Genomic DNA, 19,993 nt, shown 5'->3' with positions numbered 1-19,993 from the left:
CCTTGACCAGATTAGAGCGGGAACAGTGCGGAACAATTTTAGCAATCCGCTCACATGTTGAGATGCAAAACAGCGCGCGCTCGCGGCCAAGGAGTAGAGCTAATGTACTCGAGAGATGCACATTAAATGAGAGTAAGTGGCAGCTAAGCGCTCGGGTGAATGCAGAGGAGGGGTGGGATGTTGGAAAAGGCAGCAAGGAGCGAGCGAGGGGGGGGGGGGGATTCCCAGGGAGTGATGCTGAGAGGCGATGGAGTGAACAATGAAAGCGGTTTGGCATGGACACAGCACAAGAGTGACAAGAGGGGGGGCATGTGACCACATGGGTGAAGAGATGAGGTGGGAGAATTGAGGAGGGGGCATTGCGAAGCAAACAGGAAAAAAAAAAGGGTGAGGGGGGGGGGGGGGGGGGGGGCTGGTTTTCTGTGTCACTGAATGAGAGTGGGGGAAGGGAGATAATGCGAGTGAGGGAGCAAACGGTAGCGAGCAACGGAGCATGCCCATTGACTCGTATGGAGCCCATGTATAGTGTGTGAGTGTGTGTGCAAGTGTGTGTCTCTAGGATGAGGAGGGCAAAGGCAGAAAATGCCGTTACGTATGCAAGAGCTGCTTCTCATGCCGGAACACAGGACAACCCAATCCGGGCCATCCATCGCATCAAATATGACCACTTGGAACTTAAATATTAAACACCTTGACCATATGTAGATTTTCACTCATGCAACCCCAAAGATGTTTTTTTTAATGTTTTTAAGAATCCAGGCAATTTCTATATTTTTTTTTTTACATTTTTTTTCAAGTGTTAGGATAAAGTAAGCCCCCCCAACACAATCCATTCAATTATCATCAATACAGATTGTAAAAATGCACTCATTGATGCAAAGTACCTGCAACGTCTTCGCCTCATAAAGTATTTATGAGCCGCACATAAACATTTATAGCAGGTGCTATTTTGTGTCAATACAGTGCGGTGAGTGTACATAGTGTCATGAAGTATGCACAATAACTGGTTCTCAAAAGGGGGTACGTAAAGGCACTTTGTGGGGTGAGATTTTATCATGGCTTCTGCAGGTATCAGCAAATCTAATATCACCTGTATATCGTGAAAAAAATACAGTAGTACGGTTTTCTTTTCAAATTAAGAGCAAATTGATTGGACCGTGAATCAACTCATTGTTACGTTGTGTTATATAGTAACGATGTTACACAAGCTTATTTTCTGGAGTTGTAGAAAAAAATAAATATTACCCCATGATATACAATTACAAAAGTAGTTCACATCTTTATTCAAACATTCATGGACGGCACAGCACTGTGTTTAATATAAGTTAAGGAGGTACATCACTGAAAAAAGGATGAGAACCACTGCATGATGAGATTAGATGCGGTTTGGTTATTAGGAAGAAAAAAATCTGTAGAAGATAAATACTACTGTGCCTACAGCAAAGGGTCCATCTATAGGTTGAAATTGTAATATCACTGTTGACCACTAGATGGCACTTTGTTACCCTTGCACTGAGTCCCATACTGCCTTATGCTACATGAATAGGCCTAAAAAAAGTATACAAATTTTGAATTACTGTGTATGAAGGTCCAACATAATATTTAAAGAAATCTAAAATTTTAAGAGAAAAAAAAATGCAGAAAATGTAAAATGTGTATTTGCAGTGAATACTAGATTACTGTTTAACAGTAGTGTTTCGTTCCTGAATGTTTTTTTTTTTTTTTTTTTAAATGCACGAGTTAGGTGTAAGGCCTGGCCTTATTTTAAGATATCGGTCCTTGCAATGGGAGCCAACACTAGTATCTCTCTACGTATATGTGGTGAGGAGGTGGTCTTATGTAGTGTGATAAAAGGAGTTTTGATGAAAAATTCTGGCACCCTACATCTTTTAAATCGCTCTTAACTGGCCTAAAAAATAAATAAATATATACTGTATATATATACAGTAAATATATCGACAGTAAAATGGGATGAATTTGAAAGATAATCAAAATTTTCTTTCTTGATTCGTATGAATAAAGAAATCCCTGTTTCATTGATCTCGCTCCATTAATGTTTCATCTTCAGATATGAATTTAATACACACTAAAAATATTCCTTCACCCTTTTCGCCCGATTATATGCATGCGACTGTCCTGAGGCCCACCACATTCTTCCGTATTTCCACCCTTCATTAGACTATTTTTAAAAACTCGTGAAACATTTTAACTTGTAAAAAGCAGATGCCCACATGTGATTGATTCAGACCATTACATACATCCCCTATAGTTCTGCACCCAGAGACATAAAAGTTATAACTTTCTTACACACACATTAAAAGATCACATACACATGATGTAACGAGACCCAATTCAATATCTGTTGAAATGAGCCTGCCTTTACAATGATAATAATCATAGAGTTATGAGAGGTATTCATTTCACGATGCGGCAACCATTATGGCTGCATAGTGCAATAAGCTGTTCCTAATAATTTGCCATCCTCAATCAGAACGATGCGGCGTAGCTCTACCCTATAAACATTTTGTGGAATTATTACCTCATCAAAACTGAGCATAGTAAAATTGTTAAGTACGCTCCGGTATCAGATCTCCTTGTGCTGTCCGGATGTACCTAACGAAGGATCCGGAATGAACTATCAATTATCGAAGAGTTACTGTGCATACGGTCTTATAAAAACCGTCTGCATCTTCACTCCCGATGACGCAAAGATGCAAGGAGTTCACAGGCAAACGGCCAAAACTTAAACCTTTGCCCACCTTCAGCTCGCCAACGCCTTCGAAGATTCGTTCCCCGTCGTCGTACGTTGACTTGGCCAGCGTGAGATGGTAGCGTGGGTTGTAGGAGTCCCTGTGGAGCAGGCCCTGGCTCCTGTAGGCTTCCTGCAGGCCTCCATTAAGCTGCTGGAGCTGAAGTTGAGGCTGGGGGCTCAGGTACAGAACCCTGCCATTGAAATGCTTCAGCTTGACGGGGAAGCGCACCGCCACCGGGGGGTTGCGATCCAAGTGGGCAAAGCGTCGGAGGATATCCGCCGCGGCTTCCACCTCGGCCTGGTCGCGCAGTACCAGGAGGCAGAGGGTGACGTGCAGGCTGGCTGAGGGCTGCCAGTGAGGGGCGGACGACGGGATTAGGGCAGTGATTTCTTCCTGGAGTTGCTGGAAAGAAGTCAGGATGGCAGGAGTGTTGGCCCTGAAGGTGACGAAGTGGGTGGGTCTCTTCTTAGGAGGACGACCACCGCCGCTCTCTTCTCTTTGCTCGAGAGGTGACGAGGGATTCTATAACACAAAAGTGAAAAAACAATCGAATGTCAGCTGGAATGGAAAGCAATACAAGTTCATTATGAAATTGCTCTGACTAGATTTCTGGGGACCAGTGGCGTAGAAAGAAATTTTGCCAAAACACCTCAGTTAGGCGTGGTCAGGGGTGTCACGCACAATCATCATTTGTGAAATAAAATAATACTTTATCATATAAATATACATCTAAATGTGCTGTTAATATAAATAGCTGGTAGTTTTCAAGGGGTATAAGAATACTGTATGCAAGGGCCTCTCTGGCTACCATATAGCCCCGCCCCTCCTACAGTGCAGAAATGGCATTTTGCTACAATGTAGTCAGTCTATAGCGAAGCTGAACCATTTTGGAAAACAATCCACTGTAAAATCCTGTAAAAAAAATGTGTAATTTACAGGATTTTAATGTTATTACCCTGTACTGTACATCATCTTAAAGACATGCGACCGTTTGTTTTTTTTCCTGAAGCACGAGCGTCTACCACAACTATTTGTTTAAGTGGACACCACGCCCTGTAATTAATTGAGGCGCGGCATCTATTGAAGCAAAGGCCACTAACGTGAACTGTACTGTACCTACCAGATTGTTCGGCCCTTCAAAACTATCATCCCATCCATTTGTGTCTCCATCCGGTAAACTCTGTCCTTCTTTATCTGCCAAGGCCGTCGCACTAAAAAGATAAGGAGAACATGAATATAACTCAAGAGAGGCGTTCAGAATGCACAGCACTTCAGAATTCAGAGCAAGGCGCTCATTACGTAACACAAAGCTTGAACTCTTGCCTGCTACTCCACTCAGCCTCCTGCTTGTGGAGGCTGATTTCCAAACAAGGATTTGTTCATGTATTTCATCAGCCAAGTATAACAGGAGCTCAAATATTCTCTATGAGCCACACCACTAGAAAAAAAAAATAGTTTTTAAACCTCTTACGTAGGAGTCTAAATAGAATTTAAGTTCATTCATAATTGGATAAAAGGTGATTTTTGTTTATTTTTGCCAAAGCACTGTATGTATCGCAAATGTTTCTGGTTGTTGTACAAATTGCATAAGAGCCACAGTCAAATGAGAGACCGTGTCGACGTGTTGTTTCACAAATGCAAAAATTCGTTGAGTGACTTTAACTTGGCACTCTTTGCAAAAGAATGTGGGCTGAGGATAAAGGAGCCGAATGGAATTTGTTATCTATTTTCAGCGAGGATGAAAAACAGACCTATTTGGAGCCCCCTCCACAAGGCATGCCGACGTCTGATCGGCTTTTGCTGACTCGGAAGCGCGAGCGTTGGTCTCGTTGCCCTCGTCGGCCTCCAGATGTGCCTTCTCAGCATTAGTACGCTCCATATTCTGGCCAAAAGCAGCAGGTGGTTGCTCTCCTGTTGTTTCTGGGTGATCCAAAGTTACTCTCAATTGTTGCTCTTGGTCACCAGACTGTGTTTCTTTATCTAACAAAAAAAAAATAATGGCGATGGGTAAGGGTGCTTACTCTGAAAGTGTGGAAATACGCCTTGCTTACCTCCTGCTTCCTCGTCCGCTCCAAAGGGGGGAGCCAGAGATTGACCAGTGGATCCAAAAACCCTGTCGGTCCTGCTGTGGCGGTCCCAGACGCGGAGTCCTCTGTAGGTGAAGTACTGGATCCTGTGTCTGGGGAGAGCCAGCTCGGTGGTGTAGTCGCAGTCGCATGGGTTGCTGTCCCAGTTGAAGTCGCAGAAGGGGCGCTCCAGGACGCCCAGGAAACGGTCCACGTAGCCCACGACGAACTGGGACGAGTCCACCGAGGAGTCCCAGAGGATTCGAGAGATGACGTCGTCGGCCGTCCGCATGCGAGGCTTTTTGTTGATGTCTGGGGGGGAGAATGCGGTGCCGGGGTGGCGTTAAAGCTGAGAGAAGAACAGCGTCCTGAAATTCTTGTAGGAGATAATAATGACCTAGTCCTTCATTTTCTTGATGTTTCACTGTTTTTGCCTTATTGGCTTTCTTCTTCTTTTGTTTTTCTTCGTCGTTTTTGTCCTCCTGGTCGGGAAGAATCGCGTCGGCACTAGCAGTTGCTGGGTCACTATAAAGGAAGTAAACAAAATTGAGATGAAAGTCTAAATACACATTTAATTCCAAAACATTCCCTTTTTTTATTTGATTATATTTAACAAGCATTTATCCAGTCCAGTTTACATTTTATCTCTATCAAAATTAGATGCATACATCAATATGTTTTTTAGGGCCAATACTGATACCGATTGTAGCCAAGAAGGCAAATAATATTTAGAACAGATATTAATTTTCAGTAAAGCTGTCAAAATTAATTGATTAATCAACAATTAATCGATCATCAAAGTAATCGACAAATACCAGTCATTGTTTGATATGACATTTTTAAATCTTATTTTTAGCCTCTTAACCATAATTATACGTTGATTTTTATAGTCCTTCATGAGAACAGACTAATTAACTTTTGAATTTAATTAAAATAAGACATTTGCAAACATCTGCTATTACTTTGAAAACAATGACCAGCGAATCAGACGATACAATACAAATAAACAGCAACAATTGGTAAATAAACAGTAATTGAAAAAGTAACCCTCAATTGTTTTTATTGTACGTACCCATATTGGGGTACACATACCCCAATATGAGAATGACAGATTTATGATAACATGGGAGTCGGAAAAGAAACTAAATTACAACAGAAAATATTACCATGAGCCACTGATTACTTCACAGATCAGCTGACTTGACCGGTGAGACATACGACATCTGACACCAAAGTGACACTTTCCCTCCAGGAAGAACGGGCACACGTCGACTCCTTTCTCATCTGTCAGAGTCGTACAAGGAGAGACAGAGCAGAGGTCAATCGAAGTGTTAGTATGTCTGCCGCATATTGATTCTCTCAAGGGGAAAAAAAAAAAGAACACAAACAAAACTGACAAAATAAACAGTGTTGAAATTCGAGCAGGAGCAACATGCCAAGCATGCGGCCTTGAGGAAATTGTCCGTGAATAGTAAATATGGTTAAGTGTTGTTATAAAACACAATCTAAAACCCCAAATCAAATGTCTGGGTTCAAACAAAACTTACAATTGTCCAAATTTTGTATTAAATCCAGATTAAAATAAAAGTTGAACTGTTGACCTATAAAATTTGAACTTTGAATCTCATCTACTAACTGAAAGCCAAAAAAAAAAAAACAGTAACAGTGAACCGGCCTCCTAATTGCAATCATATTGGTGTGGGGAGTGTACAATGTCTGATGAAAAATGTGGTTTGATATCACTATCAGCTCCTTTGGGCATGAATGCCCGTAAGCAATTACAGTAGGAGGGGAATAAATCCTGGACAGCAACTTCCTCAGAAAAAAGCGAACATGCCCTACAACTTGCATCAATCAATAATGAGGGGAAAAGTTGAGGAAACTTAGTCAGGCCATGATTACACTGCTAAGCTATTCTGTCTGAAGCGGGTGAATATTTTTCTTTTAACTCAAGCCCAGTCAGATAAGCAGACACTAGCAACGGGCAACACACATGGCAGTTGCCATACACTTAAAATTTCCAGGCAGTCAAAAGAGAACAAAACATGTGATTCATCGTGTAATACTATCCACGCCTGTCCGGCTGAGAAACCACTATCACAAAACACATATATTACATTATATATCTTTCGACTGTACTTCACTAGATTTATCAAGTATCTAAGTATTATTTTTTTCTCATGACTTATTACTTTTAGTCCCAACATGTAGTTTTATTTTCTCAAGAGCGAAATTATTCTTAGTGTTGAAGTCTTTTTTTCTATTATGCTATGTTATTAGAACTGATATATAAACGAAATCCATTTTTTTATTTTGCTCTTTTAATTGCTTAATCGTTCACTATATACACCTACTTTTACCAGAAGATTTTTAAACAAGTGAGGACTGCCAGTTTTTTTTAAACAAGTATCTGTACTTTTACTTGAATAAACATGTAGAAAAAAACATATTAGTATAAGAATCGTGTTCCTGTTACCTGTTTTGACATTTTCTGGGTCGACTGGATCTTCTGCTCTTCTTGTGTCGATTTGGATAACAGCATTCTTTGTGCTTGAGGATGCTCCAGTAAATTCTGACGCCATATTGTCTGTTTGAAAAATAAGAGTAAGTGAAGTGCCAAGTCAGTCTTTTAACTTTTGTTTTGCTTGACAGAAACCGAACCTGAAACGGACACACCTCAACAGTGCGGCTTACGCGGAAATGTCGTGAAACGAAACTGAGGTCAAATTTGAAATAAAGAAAAATACGGAGTGATATCGTTAAGATAACGTCGAAAGCTTGGAATCGAAACATTAAATAATGTTTTCGGAACAAATACGAACCTGTTCAAAGTCGTTTTGCCTTAACTCACCTTTGACCCCAAGTTTGTCATGTCGCGAGCCATTGTGGGTAATGTAGTACTCATTTGTTTCCGTCGACTAGTGCGTCGTAGACATGGTGTAAAAACTTTTCACAAACATTGTATGATTATTGTACATCGTATCTCGAAATTAAAATAAATTATTAGAAAGACTTCGCAAAAATTGAAGAAAAAAAAGAAAACCGCAATGTGTCGTTTGAGCTCGAGCGCGTGACTCATATGACGTCACGCTAGCAAAACTCTTCGAAGGTAAACACAATAGAAGCTAGCTGTCGGCCAAAGACACTTATTTTTTAATTAACGTACTCAAAATGAAAATTATTATCCGATGTATTTGGGGCATACGGCGAATAATGGATGTAGTTTCTTAAGTAGCAAGCTGTCCAAGTGAACTTCTCAACATCGCGGTAAGGTAAGCTGTCAATTGTGGTAACAAGGCTGTCATAAACAAAGCAAATATTTTACTTCAGCAATTTTGTTTAGTTTCTAATTCAAACTCCCTCTCCGTTTAGATGAATGCGCTGGTGGCACTCTGTCATTTCTGTGAACTCCACGGACCGAGGACACTATTTTGCACCGAGGCTTTGCACCCCCCGTCACCGTCGCCTTCCTGCCAGCCAGGCGTTGCAGTGCCCGGGGACAGAGATGTTGACCGGGACGGTGAAGGACTCACCATGAAGGCCAATAGCACGGCCACACAGAGGGGAGAAATGTGTGAGGTGAGCTTGGTCAGGGGGTTATATAGCTCCCCATGCACATATAATGGAAATCAACTTGATCTGCTCAACATTTGTGATGTAGTAGCTGGATTTTACGCCCATTTGGCTGGCATGGGCTTCAGCTGAACGACATAAGCGATCTTTAAAACATTGAATGGGTATTTGATATATGTGCCTTGTTTTAATCGTCTCACAGGGGTGCCGGTCCCTGCCCGCATCCCACCCAGGCTTCATGAGCATTGACGACGAGACGGGAATTCGCTTTGTGAGCCACCAGCATCCCAGGGAGCCGCAGCTCTTTAGCGTCGTACGCCAAGCTTGCGTACGCAGCCTCAGCTGTGAGGTAACTGGTGACATATGGCGAATTTTTACCTCTCTGTGTCCTCATGCGCCCCTCTGCATTTTGTCTACAAGGTGTGTCCTGGACGCGAAGGGCCAATATTTTTTGGGGACGAGCAACACGGTTTTGTGTTCTCGCACACGTTCTTCATCAAGGATAGTCTCGCCAGAGGGTTCCAACGCTGGTACAGCATCGTCATGGTGGCCATGGACCGGATCTACCTCATTAACTCCTGGCCTTTTCTGTTACGCCACCTCCGACTGACCATACAGAGTCTGCAAAGCACAGCCTTGAAGGTTTGCTTGTTTGATCTCACTAGGCACAGTGTAATAGTGGAATTATTTTGCATTCACCGCCAACAGTCAGGACAAGCCAAAAGATACTACGAATTAAGATCATTCTGCGAAACTCTCGAGGACACAGGAGTAACAAGTGGATTGATAGCTTGCTATGCCGTATCATTAGCAACCGATTAGCAAATGGGAATGTATTCAATGACTTACCATCCAATAGATGTCTCACAAGTAGAGATGTCCAGATCCTGATCATGTGATCAGAAATCGGACCTGATCAAATCATTTTTATTTGATAAAAAACGCGAAAAAATATTAAGATTTCAATATATTTTTTTAAAGCTACAGAACAAGAAAAAACCCAAAGTTCACAGATATTGCCAATAGAGGAAAATTATATGCGTGTTTCATGTAATAGGCAAAATCCCAACACAGCTGGAAACAGTGGAAGTAAGCTCAGTCTGTAGGGGAACCTTCTGGCACTTGTCACAGGAAGCTGACATGAAGATAGATTAGTATAGAAATAATAACAGGTGTGCAAAACTGACCATTTCGAAAGAAGTTTGATCTGAGATGATGATGTGCCCGAAAAACAAAATAAAAAAAACGTTTAGTCTATTTGGTTTAAACCACTGTTTCACTAGCAATATATAAAACATGTCATGTCATAATCTTTGTTAAAATTATGCACTTTTTATGGGATACCCATTTTCACCTTTAAAACGTTGATATCATGTCTCTAATTATTTTGATGTCATGAAATGATTTTTCGTGTGCAATGAATACTTTAAAAAACATATTCAACAGAAAATACGAACTTTTTAGTGCTCAAAATTTCTTAAGTGGAATTTCCCTTTCAATGTAGAGGTATCAAACCAGGACTCAGTATGAACAGATTCTCAAAATTTGGATGACTTGGGCTTGGGTGGAAAAATTATGATCCATACTCAATTATTTTGATGTCATGAAATGATTTTTCGTATGCAATGAATACTTTTAAAAACATATTCAACACAAAATACGAACTTTTTTACTGCTCAAAATGGCTTTGAATTTCCCTTTCATTACGGAGGTATCAAACTGGGAGTCAGTCTCAGAAGACTGACAAAAACTGGTGACTCGAACTTGGACTTAAAAAAATTACGATCCCTACTCACAAGTGTGATGTTTTTCTTTCCTGACAAGCAAATTTGTGCCCTGATGGTGTATTTGAAGATGTAATTCTTAAATTTAAGGCCCACAAAAACTGCATCGGGGTCCCAAAGACAACCAAATGACTCGACTGTTATTTTTTTGCCATTCCATCAGGTGTTTGACAACGAGCAAGGCGTCTGCCCCCAGCGAGCGGTGAGGATGAACAGCGTGTTCTCGCCCGCCGTGTTCCCGCACCAGAGGAGCGGCAACGCGGCCCGCTCCCTTACTTCGCTCACGCAGCATCCCAATCTCTGGGCCAGCCTGCACTCCTCTTTCAGCTGGTCAGTCAGCCGCGCACAAAGCGAGGCCTTCTCCCTTGGCGTAAACATGAACACGAGCGCTGACTTACAATTACAACCTATATTCCGATATTTATTCCATGTTTTAATTCATTCTCAGTCTAGTTTCTTAATTTCGTGACACTTCTCTTGCCTTCACCACTTCAAGTGAGTGTATGTGGATTTTTGATTTTCGCCCAATCAGATTTCAGTCTGTATATGTTGACATGTAAATTTAATCCACCGTGGGCCTTCAGAATAATTTGCGCTTGGTGATATAATTGAAACTATATTAGCAAAGTTTTTGTGGTTTTTTTTTATTTCTTTAACCATTTCGATTTTGGAATCCCTAACATGGTTGGGGTGCTGTCTTTTGACAGAAACAATTAACAGTGCCAGACTAAAAAAAGTCAATAGTATTTTATGATTATTTAGTATTTTTGACAATGAAGCAGAAATATGAAAATAATGTTGAAATTTGACAGTTAAAAAAAAAGACTGCTTTAAATGTGGGGAATTGGAATGTTGGAATATTTTATATTTTATTTTATTAAAAAAAATGTTCACGTATTTTAAAAAATCACTTTCACATTTTATGATATTGCGTGTTTTTCCTCATAGCATTAGATGTAATGTAATTGTAAAATTACTTTATGCTTGTAATTATAGTTTTTTCTGTTCTCGTAGATTTTTCCCAGTATGACTTCTTTAAATCCTATATGCAAATTAGCAGTTAAATAAAGTTACTGAATATCCCGTTTACATAAAGAGTTAATAGAATCCGCTCTTATACCAAAATGACCGCACACGCTTCCAGAAAGTCCAAAGTCAGTGACCATAAATTGTGTTTGTGTTTTGTTAGACGGCCAAAACAACATTTTTTAAAAGATGAGTCACGTCACAATTATGGCTATCCAGTAAGTGAGCTTTGATTAATAGTTAAACATGTGGTTTTCTTCCTGTCCAGGCTGCTGAAGGCTTGTGGTAGCCGTCTGACAGAAAAACTACTGGAAGGAGCCCCTACTGAAGACACACTTGTGCTCATTGAAAGACAGACAGGTGCCTTAAATCAAGGACATCAATTAGTGCCGCAGCCATAAAACATTTTGGGATTCAGATATCATACTGAAATCTATTGAATAATCAGGTCTTTGCATAATGAGACAAAATTTTAAAATATATTTGCTTGCTATGAATACGGGAGCAAATACAGCAAATTTCCACTTAATAATAAATTGAAGTTGTTATCTTCATTATCCTCAAAATCCCATTTTTGGTCACTGTACCTTACACACTGTATGCTCTCAAATAGAATGAAAACTGAGGGGGTCCCAAATTTGAACCCTGTGGAACACCATTTAACAGTGAGGCAGAGGGAACTCCTGAGTAACTATGGCTAATAAAAACAAGCCATGCAAGCCAAATTAAATTAAATAGAGCAAATAGGATCTAAAATAAATGTATAATTACCCAATAGAACGAGTTGCATACAGTTGTGCATAGTTTTGCCATAACATCTAATTCTTTAACAGGTGCATCACCAATTAGTGAGGACAAAAATGAAATTGTCCACGGACCTTAAGTTGGATATAAAAAAAAAAAAATGCTCCAATAGCCTGTTAGTAGCCATTCATATTTTAGCGCACGTGCGAGATAGCGAAAGAATTCTAAAACGGCCTGCGATATTACAAACTGTGATTCACTCAGCCTTTGTAAGCTTTTCCTGTGGCGCATCCCCTATGTCGCAATGGCGCATTCACATCTCCTTTTTATCTGCTTCCCCAAGAACAAGAAGAGGAGATGAGCTGCTGGGAAGGAGCCGGAGGAGCCATTTCCAAGCCACAGGGGCACCACTTAGACGGCGAAGTCGGTCATGACGATGAATCGCCCGGTCCCAGGTTTAGGTCACTGAGGCATTTGAGACAGGTAAAGATGAATCTGAAATGGAGAGAAGTAGGATCATGTTTGCGTAGCACTGCCACATGACTCTTAGCTGGAAGCTTTTGTGAGTCACTGTCTGCTTTGGCGTCCGTGCAGGTGCTCGGGGCCGCAGAATTCCGGCAGGTGGCGTGGCATGTGCTCATGGGAAATCAGGTCATATGGAGAGGCGCCGAGCCCAGGCTCATCAACTCTGCTTTTTCAGTGCTCAAGGTATCCAAGTGTGCATGCTCAGCAAATGAACTCCTTGCTTTGGATGTTTCTGTTGAATTTGAGCCATAAAATTCAGAGGAAAAAAAAAATGTTTTAAGTTCAGGTGTCCTGATTAAGCTTTATCTGTTTCTTTTGTGTGTTTACAGTTGAACAAGGTTCAACAAGGTTGGTCATATTGACATTGAGTTATTACGCTATTGAAAGTTTAGAGTTATTATTTGAGTTATTGTTATTACTTTGAGTATTACTAGATTGTGATTGAAAAATTTTAAAAATTTGTCATTAATTGACGGTGCGCCTTATAATTCGGTGCGCATATATATATATATATATATATATATATATATGTAAAAAAATATATATATATATGTAAATATATATATATATATATATATATATATTAATCAATGTAATCTTTTTCAACCAATAGCAATAATTTCAAAATAAAATTACACGATTGGCACCATTCATTCTCTGCCACTGATGACTATAGACGTGAAAAATAACTTTTACACATTCTCTAAACTGAAATTGCCCAGTAAATTGAAACTTTAAGCTCTTGGGATAACTTCATGGAACTGAAATCCTCCTGTTGACTCATTGACTATCATTGATGACGAAAGATGACAAAAATCTATTTTTACTGGACGAGCAGTGAATGAGTAGACAAAGACATGATCATTAAGCAATTCCAAGGAAGAGACTTTTCAAATTAAACTTATTTTGAATGTGCTTTGCATTTCCTTTTTGCAATAGGGAAACTTCTGTTCAAGTCAGAAATTGGATGAAACCTCAAAAACTGACTTTTTATTTTAAGGCTTTTTATTTTCAGATTCCAATGTGGAAAATCGCTTACAAAGGTGATAGTAAACGCAACTGATTTCAGTCATAACATTTCATTAAAATTTACAACTAACCCAACCGATAATGGCAGATCATTTAATAGCTTTTGTTATGAATGCTGTTTTTAATTCCCGCCTGTGGGTATAAGACCATTTATTATTGAGTTACTGTTCCGCACCCTGATGTGTTTTTCGTCTCTACTTGCGTTGCTCACATGCTTTTTCCAGTGACAGGCCAGAGCATGCAGCTGTTATCAGCTCTCACTCAGATTTTTTTTTTTTTTTTAAGTAAAGCACAAGCCGCAAGCTTGAGTGGACGTTGGTATTACAAACATCTGAACACAAGTTCAATAAATCTGCACCTGTTTTCCCTCCCAAGTGATTTATTCACTTGAATTCGGACTAATGAGATTAAAAGCTACACAAGACGAAATCACTTCCAGTCTGTCCTTCCTGAGTCACGTGACTTTCCGGGTATATCTATGAGTATCTGTGACCTCTTATGAGTATCGTTGGCTCATTGGGTGCTTTCGATAGGGGCAGACAATGACGAATTCACATCTTTGTGACGTTTTTCTTTCCCTAGAATTTTGATCGAGACGAGAGGAATTTTAGAACGGACTTTTATGTTGGATCTTGGAAGGGTAGTTTAATTCTTGAAATATAAAACGCACCTGTAATTTTAGGGTCAAATTCTGGTGTTTGGCGACAATTTGGCGACGATATAAAAACTATAGCAACGCAATAAATCTCATATTTGTAAATTCTTCATATTTTCTTGTATTCGTATCCCTAAGTTATATATTTGTTGCGTGTTAAGTTAAATGTGTTTCAAATTTCCCACTCTGTGAACGGTCCGTGAACGCCACACCAATGTAACGTTGAATGCGCTCGAAACTTGTTTTTCCTTTTCGTCGTGACGCGGCTTGAGTTATTTTTGCCACGAATACCCAAAGTTGCATCCGTGTTCCACCAGGTTTATGATTGTGTGTATATGCCAAAAGATCACAATAAATAAATGAGTCAAATAGAATACATTTTCGTTTTCTCTATCCGGTGCATTCTTAATTAAATCAGCTGGAAGCATCATACCTTTTACCTGATCCTCTTGATTTTAAGGTTTGTTTTTTGTAATATTCCTGCGTGTGAACAAGGATGGACTCGAATGTTGGTTCAGCCTGCTTGCTTCTTTTATTAAAAAAATGATGTCATAACAACCTCAGTCGACACGAGCTGCTATTAGCCGCAACAGGCAATGGCTGCTAACTTTACAGAGGGCGTGAAGTCACCAAAAACGAAATACATAGTGCACCAAAAATTAAGCATGAATGTGTTAAATATTACTCCCTTTTACACATATTAGAAGAACTAATTCATTAAACCCCAAAAACGGATTATTACGTATAATACCAGCTTTGTATTTATTTGTGTCTTTATTTATTTCTCTCTTTTTTTTTGGCACTGAATGAGTTAATGTCCCTATAACTTCATTAATTGTGCCACGCAATGCATTCAGTGAACTGAAAATAATACAGTTAATTTTTTTAGCAATATGTTTACTGTTGCGGGGAAAGGTACCAAAATCTGCTTATGATTGCCACCTATTGGGATTAAACAAATCCAGATCGGTCGTGCCCGCATTACGTATTAGAACAAGGACTTTGAGGTGGATATCAAGGATATGAATAAAGAAGTTTTATTACAAAATGTCCATCTGTCCCTTCTCCCATCAGACGTTGCTGCCGGTAGGCTGCGTGCGTTCAGTTCCTTACAGCGCTCACTACGAAGAGGCCTACAAGTGCAACTTCCTAGGCCTGAGCCCCGATGTGGCCATCCCAGCCCACGTTCTCTCTTCAGGTATATATATATTTTTTTTAAAGTTGAGTTGGACATGTCCGCGCTCCTCTTAAACTTTTTTAATCATGTACCCCCTGTGCAATTTTTTTTAGCCAATTTCCCTTAACCAGCACAAAGCAATTTTAGATGACAAAAAAGATCTGCCAACTTTGGAACTATATTTGCCGTGGTATTTTTCTCGGTGTATTCTTATATAGTAATAGTTGATTACTTGGGTATTTTATTATACTTGTCTTTATTTACCCCCTAAAGTAGCTGATTAATGTATACAGTCAGTGTAGTACTCGAATACCTTAAGTACAGTAACTTATTACCTTAGTATTTAAATTCCAGCCATTTGTAGACCCTCTTTTAACCAAAAACATGAAAATAAAAAAGTAAAAGATATAATAAAGTACCTGGGATTGAATGTCTGGGCTCCTAATTACAAAATAGACGTAAAAAATAATGTATGTCTTTGGGATTGATTGAGTATCGAACCATTCTAATTTGCTTCCAATTTCAAATTGGTCATCAGTCTTTTTCTGTCATCTGATTGGTTTAGCAGAACAACCCTTAGCAAATCCCACCTGCAGAATTTTTCACACGTTAGTGCAGGGGTGTCAAACTCATTCTTATCGAGGGCCACGTTGCAGATACAGACTGATAAACAAAATTTTGGGTCACACTTCCAACTAGTTTTGAAATCAGAGAGAGGGTGAGGGCAAAAAGCGCTTGCTTTTCCCCCCAAACAATTGCAAATTGACTTACAAATGTGATATTTTGATCGGAAACTTGAGTTGGAATGGGCGTTTCGCGGACCGCTTCAAATGATGTGGCGGGCCGGATCTGGCCCCCGGGCCTTGAGTTTGACACCTGTGCATTATTGTGTATTATTTTCAGTTTCTGTGATGTATTTCTTTGTCATGCAATTAAATGATAATACCTGTCATTTTTTTTTCCTAAATTAGCGACTTAGTTGCCGTCCAGGTTCCGCCGCTAGCACAAGTTTCAACCCAAATTCCTCCCTGTGTTTGGCCCGTGTAGAATTTTCGCTGCTGGTGGACGTCGGCTCAGACGCAAGCTGCCAAAGCCCGCCGAAGGAAGACAATATGGGCTGGCTTTATCAGTTCCACGTGAGCAGTGCCAACACGCAGCCCACTGACAGAGGTGACATTAATATCCCAGCTCACAGCTGCACCCGCTTCCACATTTAGCCGAGCGCCGCACAGTTCAACTTTCACATTCGCTTCATCCCCTTTGAAATGAACCAACGCCAAATGGTCAATGCATAGTTGCCTAAGCAAATGTTTGCGTTCTCAAAAGGTATATTGGATTTTGTTTATTGGACTTTTTACTTGTGTTACCCTGTTCACATTAACATAACAAAAACATAATCGATTAAGCCAAATGTAAGTTCCCTTAACTTAACCTGCAACTAATATATAACTTACAGATATAACAAGAAAAATGAAGAATTTACAAAGTGAGATTCATGTTGTTTTGCTATAGTTTTTCAACCATTGGTGCATCCTATACACAGTAACAGAAAATACCAGAATTTGACTCTTAAAAGTCAGGGTGCATCCAAGTGTATTGCGCAACTATTTTTTTTTTTTTTCCAAATTACTGTTCATGAATCAATTTGGAAGAAAAAGAACAATTAAGCGTTGTCAAATGAAAGGTATGAATGTTGCACTCACCAAATGTTTTGAAACTGTTTGAGTTACTGGTTCGGTCGTCATTTTCCAAACTAAAAGCGATAATCTAAACTAAAATCGTTTGCAATCGTCTTTTTTCGATTAAACGCAAAGATAATCCATCTACTTTCATTAAAGGCTACAAAAATCTGAATAATTTCTGTTGAATTCAGAACCTTTCAAACAATTTTTAGGTTAAACGGTCGTACTAAGCAATTAATGGATTATTAAAACAGTTGGGAAGTTGATGATTGATTACTTGTCAATTAATCGATTAATTTTGACATCTCTAGCAATTATGGTCGACGTTATTAATTTTTTAAAAAAATCAATTTTTTGGGTGGTGAAAATGTATTATTTGCTGCTTAGGATGCAAAAAAATGTGTACATTAATTTACTTGTACAAGGTTTTATCAGTCAAAAGTTTGGGAACACCCTATGATTGAGTATTTCATTTATTATTTCATTTTATTTTCAACATATTTTCTTTGCTTCATGACCCAGAATGACTTTGAGTTGACAGTGCATTATCAAGCGTGAATAACTTGAATTTCTTGACCTTTTAACGTACTTGCCTTTATCTGACACCCGAGAGCACCACCTAGAGGAGAAAAAAATTATCAGGTGCTTCATGAGGCTTCGTTTGCCTATCACTGAAAAAAAAACAAACAAAAAAAAACATTCTATTAAAATTCCAAAGACCGCCATATGACGAGGCTTGTCCCCCGCCCAGGCCCGACGTTACTCAACAAACTAGAGGTGGCGCTGTCCAACGAGAACCTGTCCGTGGACGTGGTGTCTCACTGCCTGCTGTGTCTGAAAGAGGAGTGGATGAAGTAAGACACCCGGAGACGCTTTTGACCCCCGTTCCCAGCTGTCGGCCCTCAACTCACACGCCATGTTCTCGCTCCCCTTTTTCAGCAAGGTCAAAGTGCTCTTTAAGTTCTCCAAAGTGGACGGGCGAGGCAGGGAGGACACCCAGAAGGTTCTGGCTCTGCTCGGCACCACCGGGCCCGGGGAGGAGGATAACGTGAGGCTGCTTAAGTTCTGGATGACGGGACTGAGCAAAACTTACAAGAGCCATTTGATGAGCGCCGTCCGGGGAGGGGAGAGGAGCCCCAGCCAATGACAAAGACAAGAAAAACCCAAAGACTCAAAGAAGTCTTTTATGGTGAAAGGAAAGTGAAAGCAAGAATACTTTCGTGCCCTCAGATGTTGACTGTTTGCCTCCATTTACTGGAATTGAATGGAGGTTTTCCCCCTCACTAATTAGAATTCTACTAGTGCAACTGAGATTAAACTCGTGTATTTTTCTACTGGAATTGCACTAATACGTCCATTTTAATTTATATAAAAATGTATAGAAACGCTTGTTTATTGCTTTGCTAATAAAAATGATCGCATGGACTTGAATGACGTCATTCCTTTCTTTTCCCGGAGCGATTATAATTAGGGCTGCGGGTAAAATGGAGACGATCCCAGCCGAATTTGGGGTACACAAATAATACACATTTAATAGACGTTTATAGAAATGGGACAATAATTTATATATATATATATATATATATATATATATATATATATATATATATATATATATATATATATATATATATATATATATATATATATATATACCTAAAAATGCACATTTATGAACTGAAAGTCTCTCCAGGTCACAAAGCATCATCCACATCATAAAGCTGACTGAGAAAATATCAAGATGTGCAAAGTTGTCTTTGCAATTGGGGGTCCAATTTAAAAAATGAAAAACCTTGAAGATATCAAGCTTTCTTCAATGGTATATCCTCCTGTGAATTATTTTTCAGCCAATTACGCGCTTATCCAACACAAAGAATTTGGGGTTGTGCCATCTTATATAATACATTTTTGTAAACTACTTTTTTAACTGTGTCTATTTGTTTTTATCTACGTATCTATACGACATGTAACATTATCGATTTCGTTTCTCGCTCATCTGCTAGAAAGTTTTCAGCAGTGACAAAACACATGCATAAAACGCTTAAGAAAATACAAATATTCCACGTTTGTTAAGTTGTATATCTTTCAAGTCGGGGATTTGAACCTCAATTGCGAAGCAGACGTGGCAACCACTATTCCACTGTACTGACCGATTTAAATGACGTCGATGTTTTTGTTCCACAATTGGTGCCCTCTTGTGGCAAATAACTGACAAAGGGAGGGAAGTGAAGGAGGAATGAAGCTCCCACGCACTTGTTTTTCTTTTTTTTCCCTTTTTCTTTTTTTTTCCGAGGCTCTAAGCACACCACAAATCAAAAGTGATTGAAGCAGACGCTTTGTCTGGGTCTTGAATCCTGGAGCATTGTTTGCATGTTAGCAATTTACAAAATGACCCCAGCAGCCTTAGTCCCTAATGAGCCACATATTGGACCAATGTTTCTCTATTTCGTTTAATAATAATGCTTTTTTTTTTTTTTTTTTGTATTTGCTGACGTGCAGATTTAGTCAATAAAATTAAGTCAAAACATACGGCTGGCGAAATTACAAGCGAGGGTTTCGGGGGGGGTACCTGCGTAAATTGCATGTCGCATTTAAACACCCGGTTTAATTGAATGTACTGGTGAAAAAAAAAAGAAATGTGTTTCTGTTTAACCAGCTCCATCAGAAAAGCTGTTAATCACTTGCATATTTACTGCACAAATATGCATGTGTAGATCCAACAGGAAGATATTTTACACAGATGGTTTATTTCGATGTGTGGGTGCAAAGGCCATGCCGTAATGACTCCTTAAGGAGAATTTTGTTTTCTTTGGAGTGCTCTCTTACCTTTAAAGGAGCATTGTTGAAAGAAAAACTTGTTTCCTCGCATTTGTTATTCGGCCTCAGGCGCGATAACTTGAGGGAACTTGAGCGTGTCGACTAGATGTTATCTACTTGTAAGACAATTTAGCGCACTACCAGGATATTGCAGAAAACGCT

At 39.5% G+C, this 19,993-nt stretch overlaps 2 protein-coding genes across 6 annotated transcripts; one reads left to right on the top strand and one right to left on the bottom strand.

Moving 5' to 3' along the window:
* Positions 1 to 1,254: 1,254 nt before the first annotated feature.
* On the bottom strand, positions 1,255 to 7,704 carry leng9 (leukocyte receptor cluster (LRC) member 9). 4 transcript variants are annotated; one of them, XM_088411197.1, is made up of 8 exons: positions 7,671 to 7,704; positions 7,296 to 7,406; positions 5,986 to 6,103; positions 5,217 to 5,344; positions 4,805 to 5,131; positions 4,505 to 4,733; positions 3,874 to 3,964; positions 1,255 to 3,275 (listed from the first exon to the last, which is right to left on the bottom strand). In XM_088411197.1, exons 2-8 carry the CDS (start codon positions 7,399 to 7,401, stop codon positions 2,643 to 2,645), a joined length of 1,632 nt encoding a protein of 543 aa, XP_088267323.1. In that variant the 5' UTR covers positions 7,402 to 7,406; positions 7,671 to 7,704; the 3' UTR covers positions 1,255 to 2,642. The 4 variants fall into 4 exon arrangements, with proteins under 4 accessions (XP_088267323.1, XP_088267320.1, XP_088267321.1 ...); XM_088411194.1 differs by having other exon boundaries at positions 7,642 to 7,671; XM_088411195.1 differs by lacking the exon at positions 7,671 to 7,704 and adding an exon at positions 7,496 to 7,630.
* A 146-nt stretch (positions 7,705 to 7,850) lies between these two features.
* On the top strand, positions 7,851 to 18,439 carry flcn (folliculin). 2 transcript variants are annotated; one of them, XM_088411193.1, is made up of 12 exons: positions 7,851 to 8,086; positions 8,192 to 8,398; positions 8,595 to 8,741; positions 8,813 to 9,034; positions 10,340 to 10,506; positions 11,471 to 11,562; positions 12,290 to 12,429; positions 12,541 to 12,654; positions 15,230 to 15,353; positions 16,380 to 16,502; positions 17,766 to 17,868; positions 17,954 to 18,439. In XM_088411193.1, the coding sequence occupies exons 2-12, from the start codon at positions 8,192 to 8,194 to the stop codon at positions 18,159 to 18,161; spliced, it is 1,647 nt and encodes a 548-aa protein (XP_088267319.1). In that variant the 5' UTR covers positions 7,851 to 8,086; the 3' UTR covers positions 18,162 to 18,439. The 2 variants fall into 2 exon arrangements, with proteins under 2 accessions (XP_088267319.1, XP_088267318.1); XM_088411192.1 differs by having other exon boundaries at positions 7,854 to 8,091.
* The last annotated feature ends 1,554 nt before the right edge of the window (positions 18,440 to 19,993 follow it).

The sequence above is a fragment of the Hippichthys cyanospilos genome, chromosome 3, assembly GCF_059441005.1.
Source record: "Hippichthys cyanospilos isolate Australia breed blue-spotted pipefish chromosome 3, RoL_Hcya_1.0, whole genome shotgun sequence".
NCBI lineage: Eukaryota > Metazoa > Chordata > Actinopteri > Syngnathiformes > Syngnathidae > Hippichthys > Hippichthys cyanospilos.
Note: the sequence above shows the minus strand (reverse complement) of the source record. Positions and strands in the feature narration are given on the sequence as shown.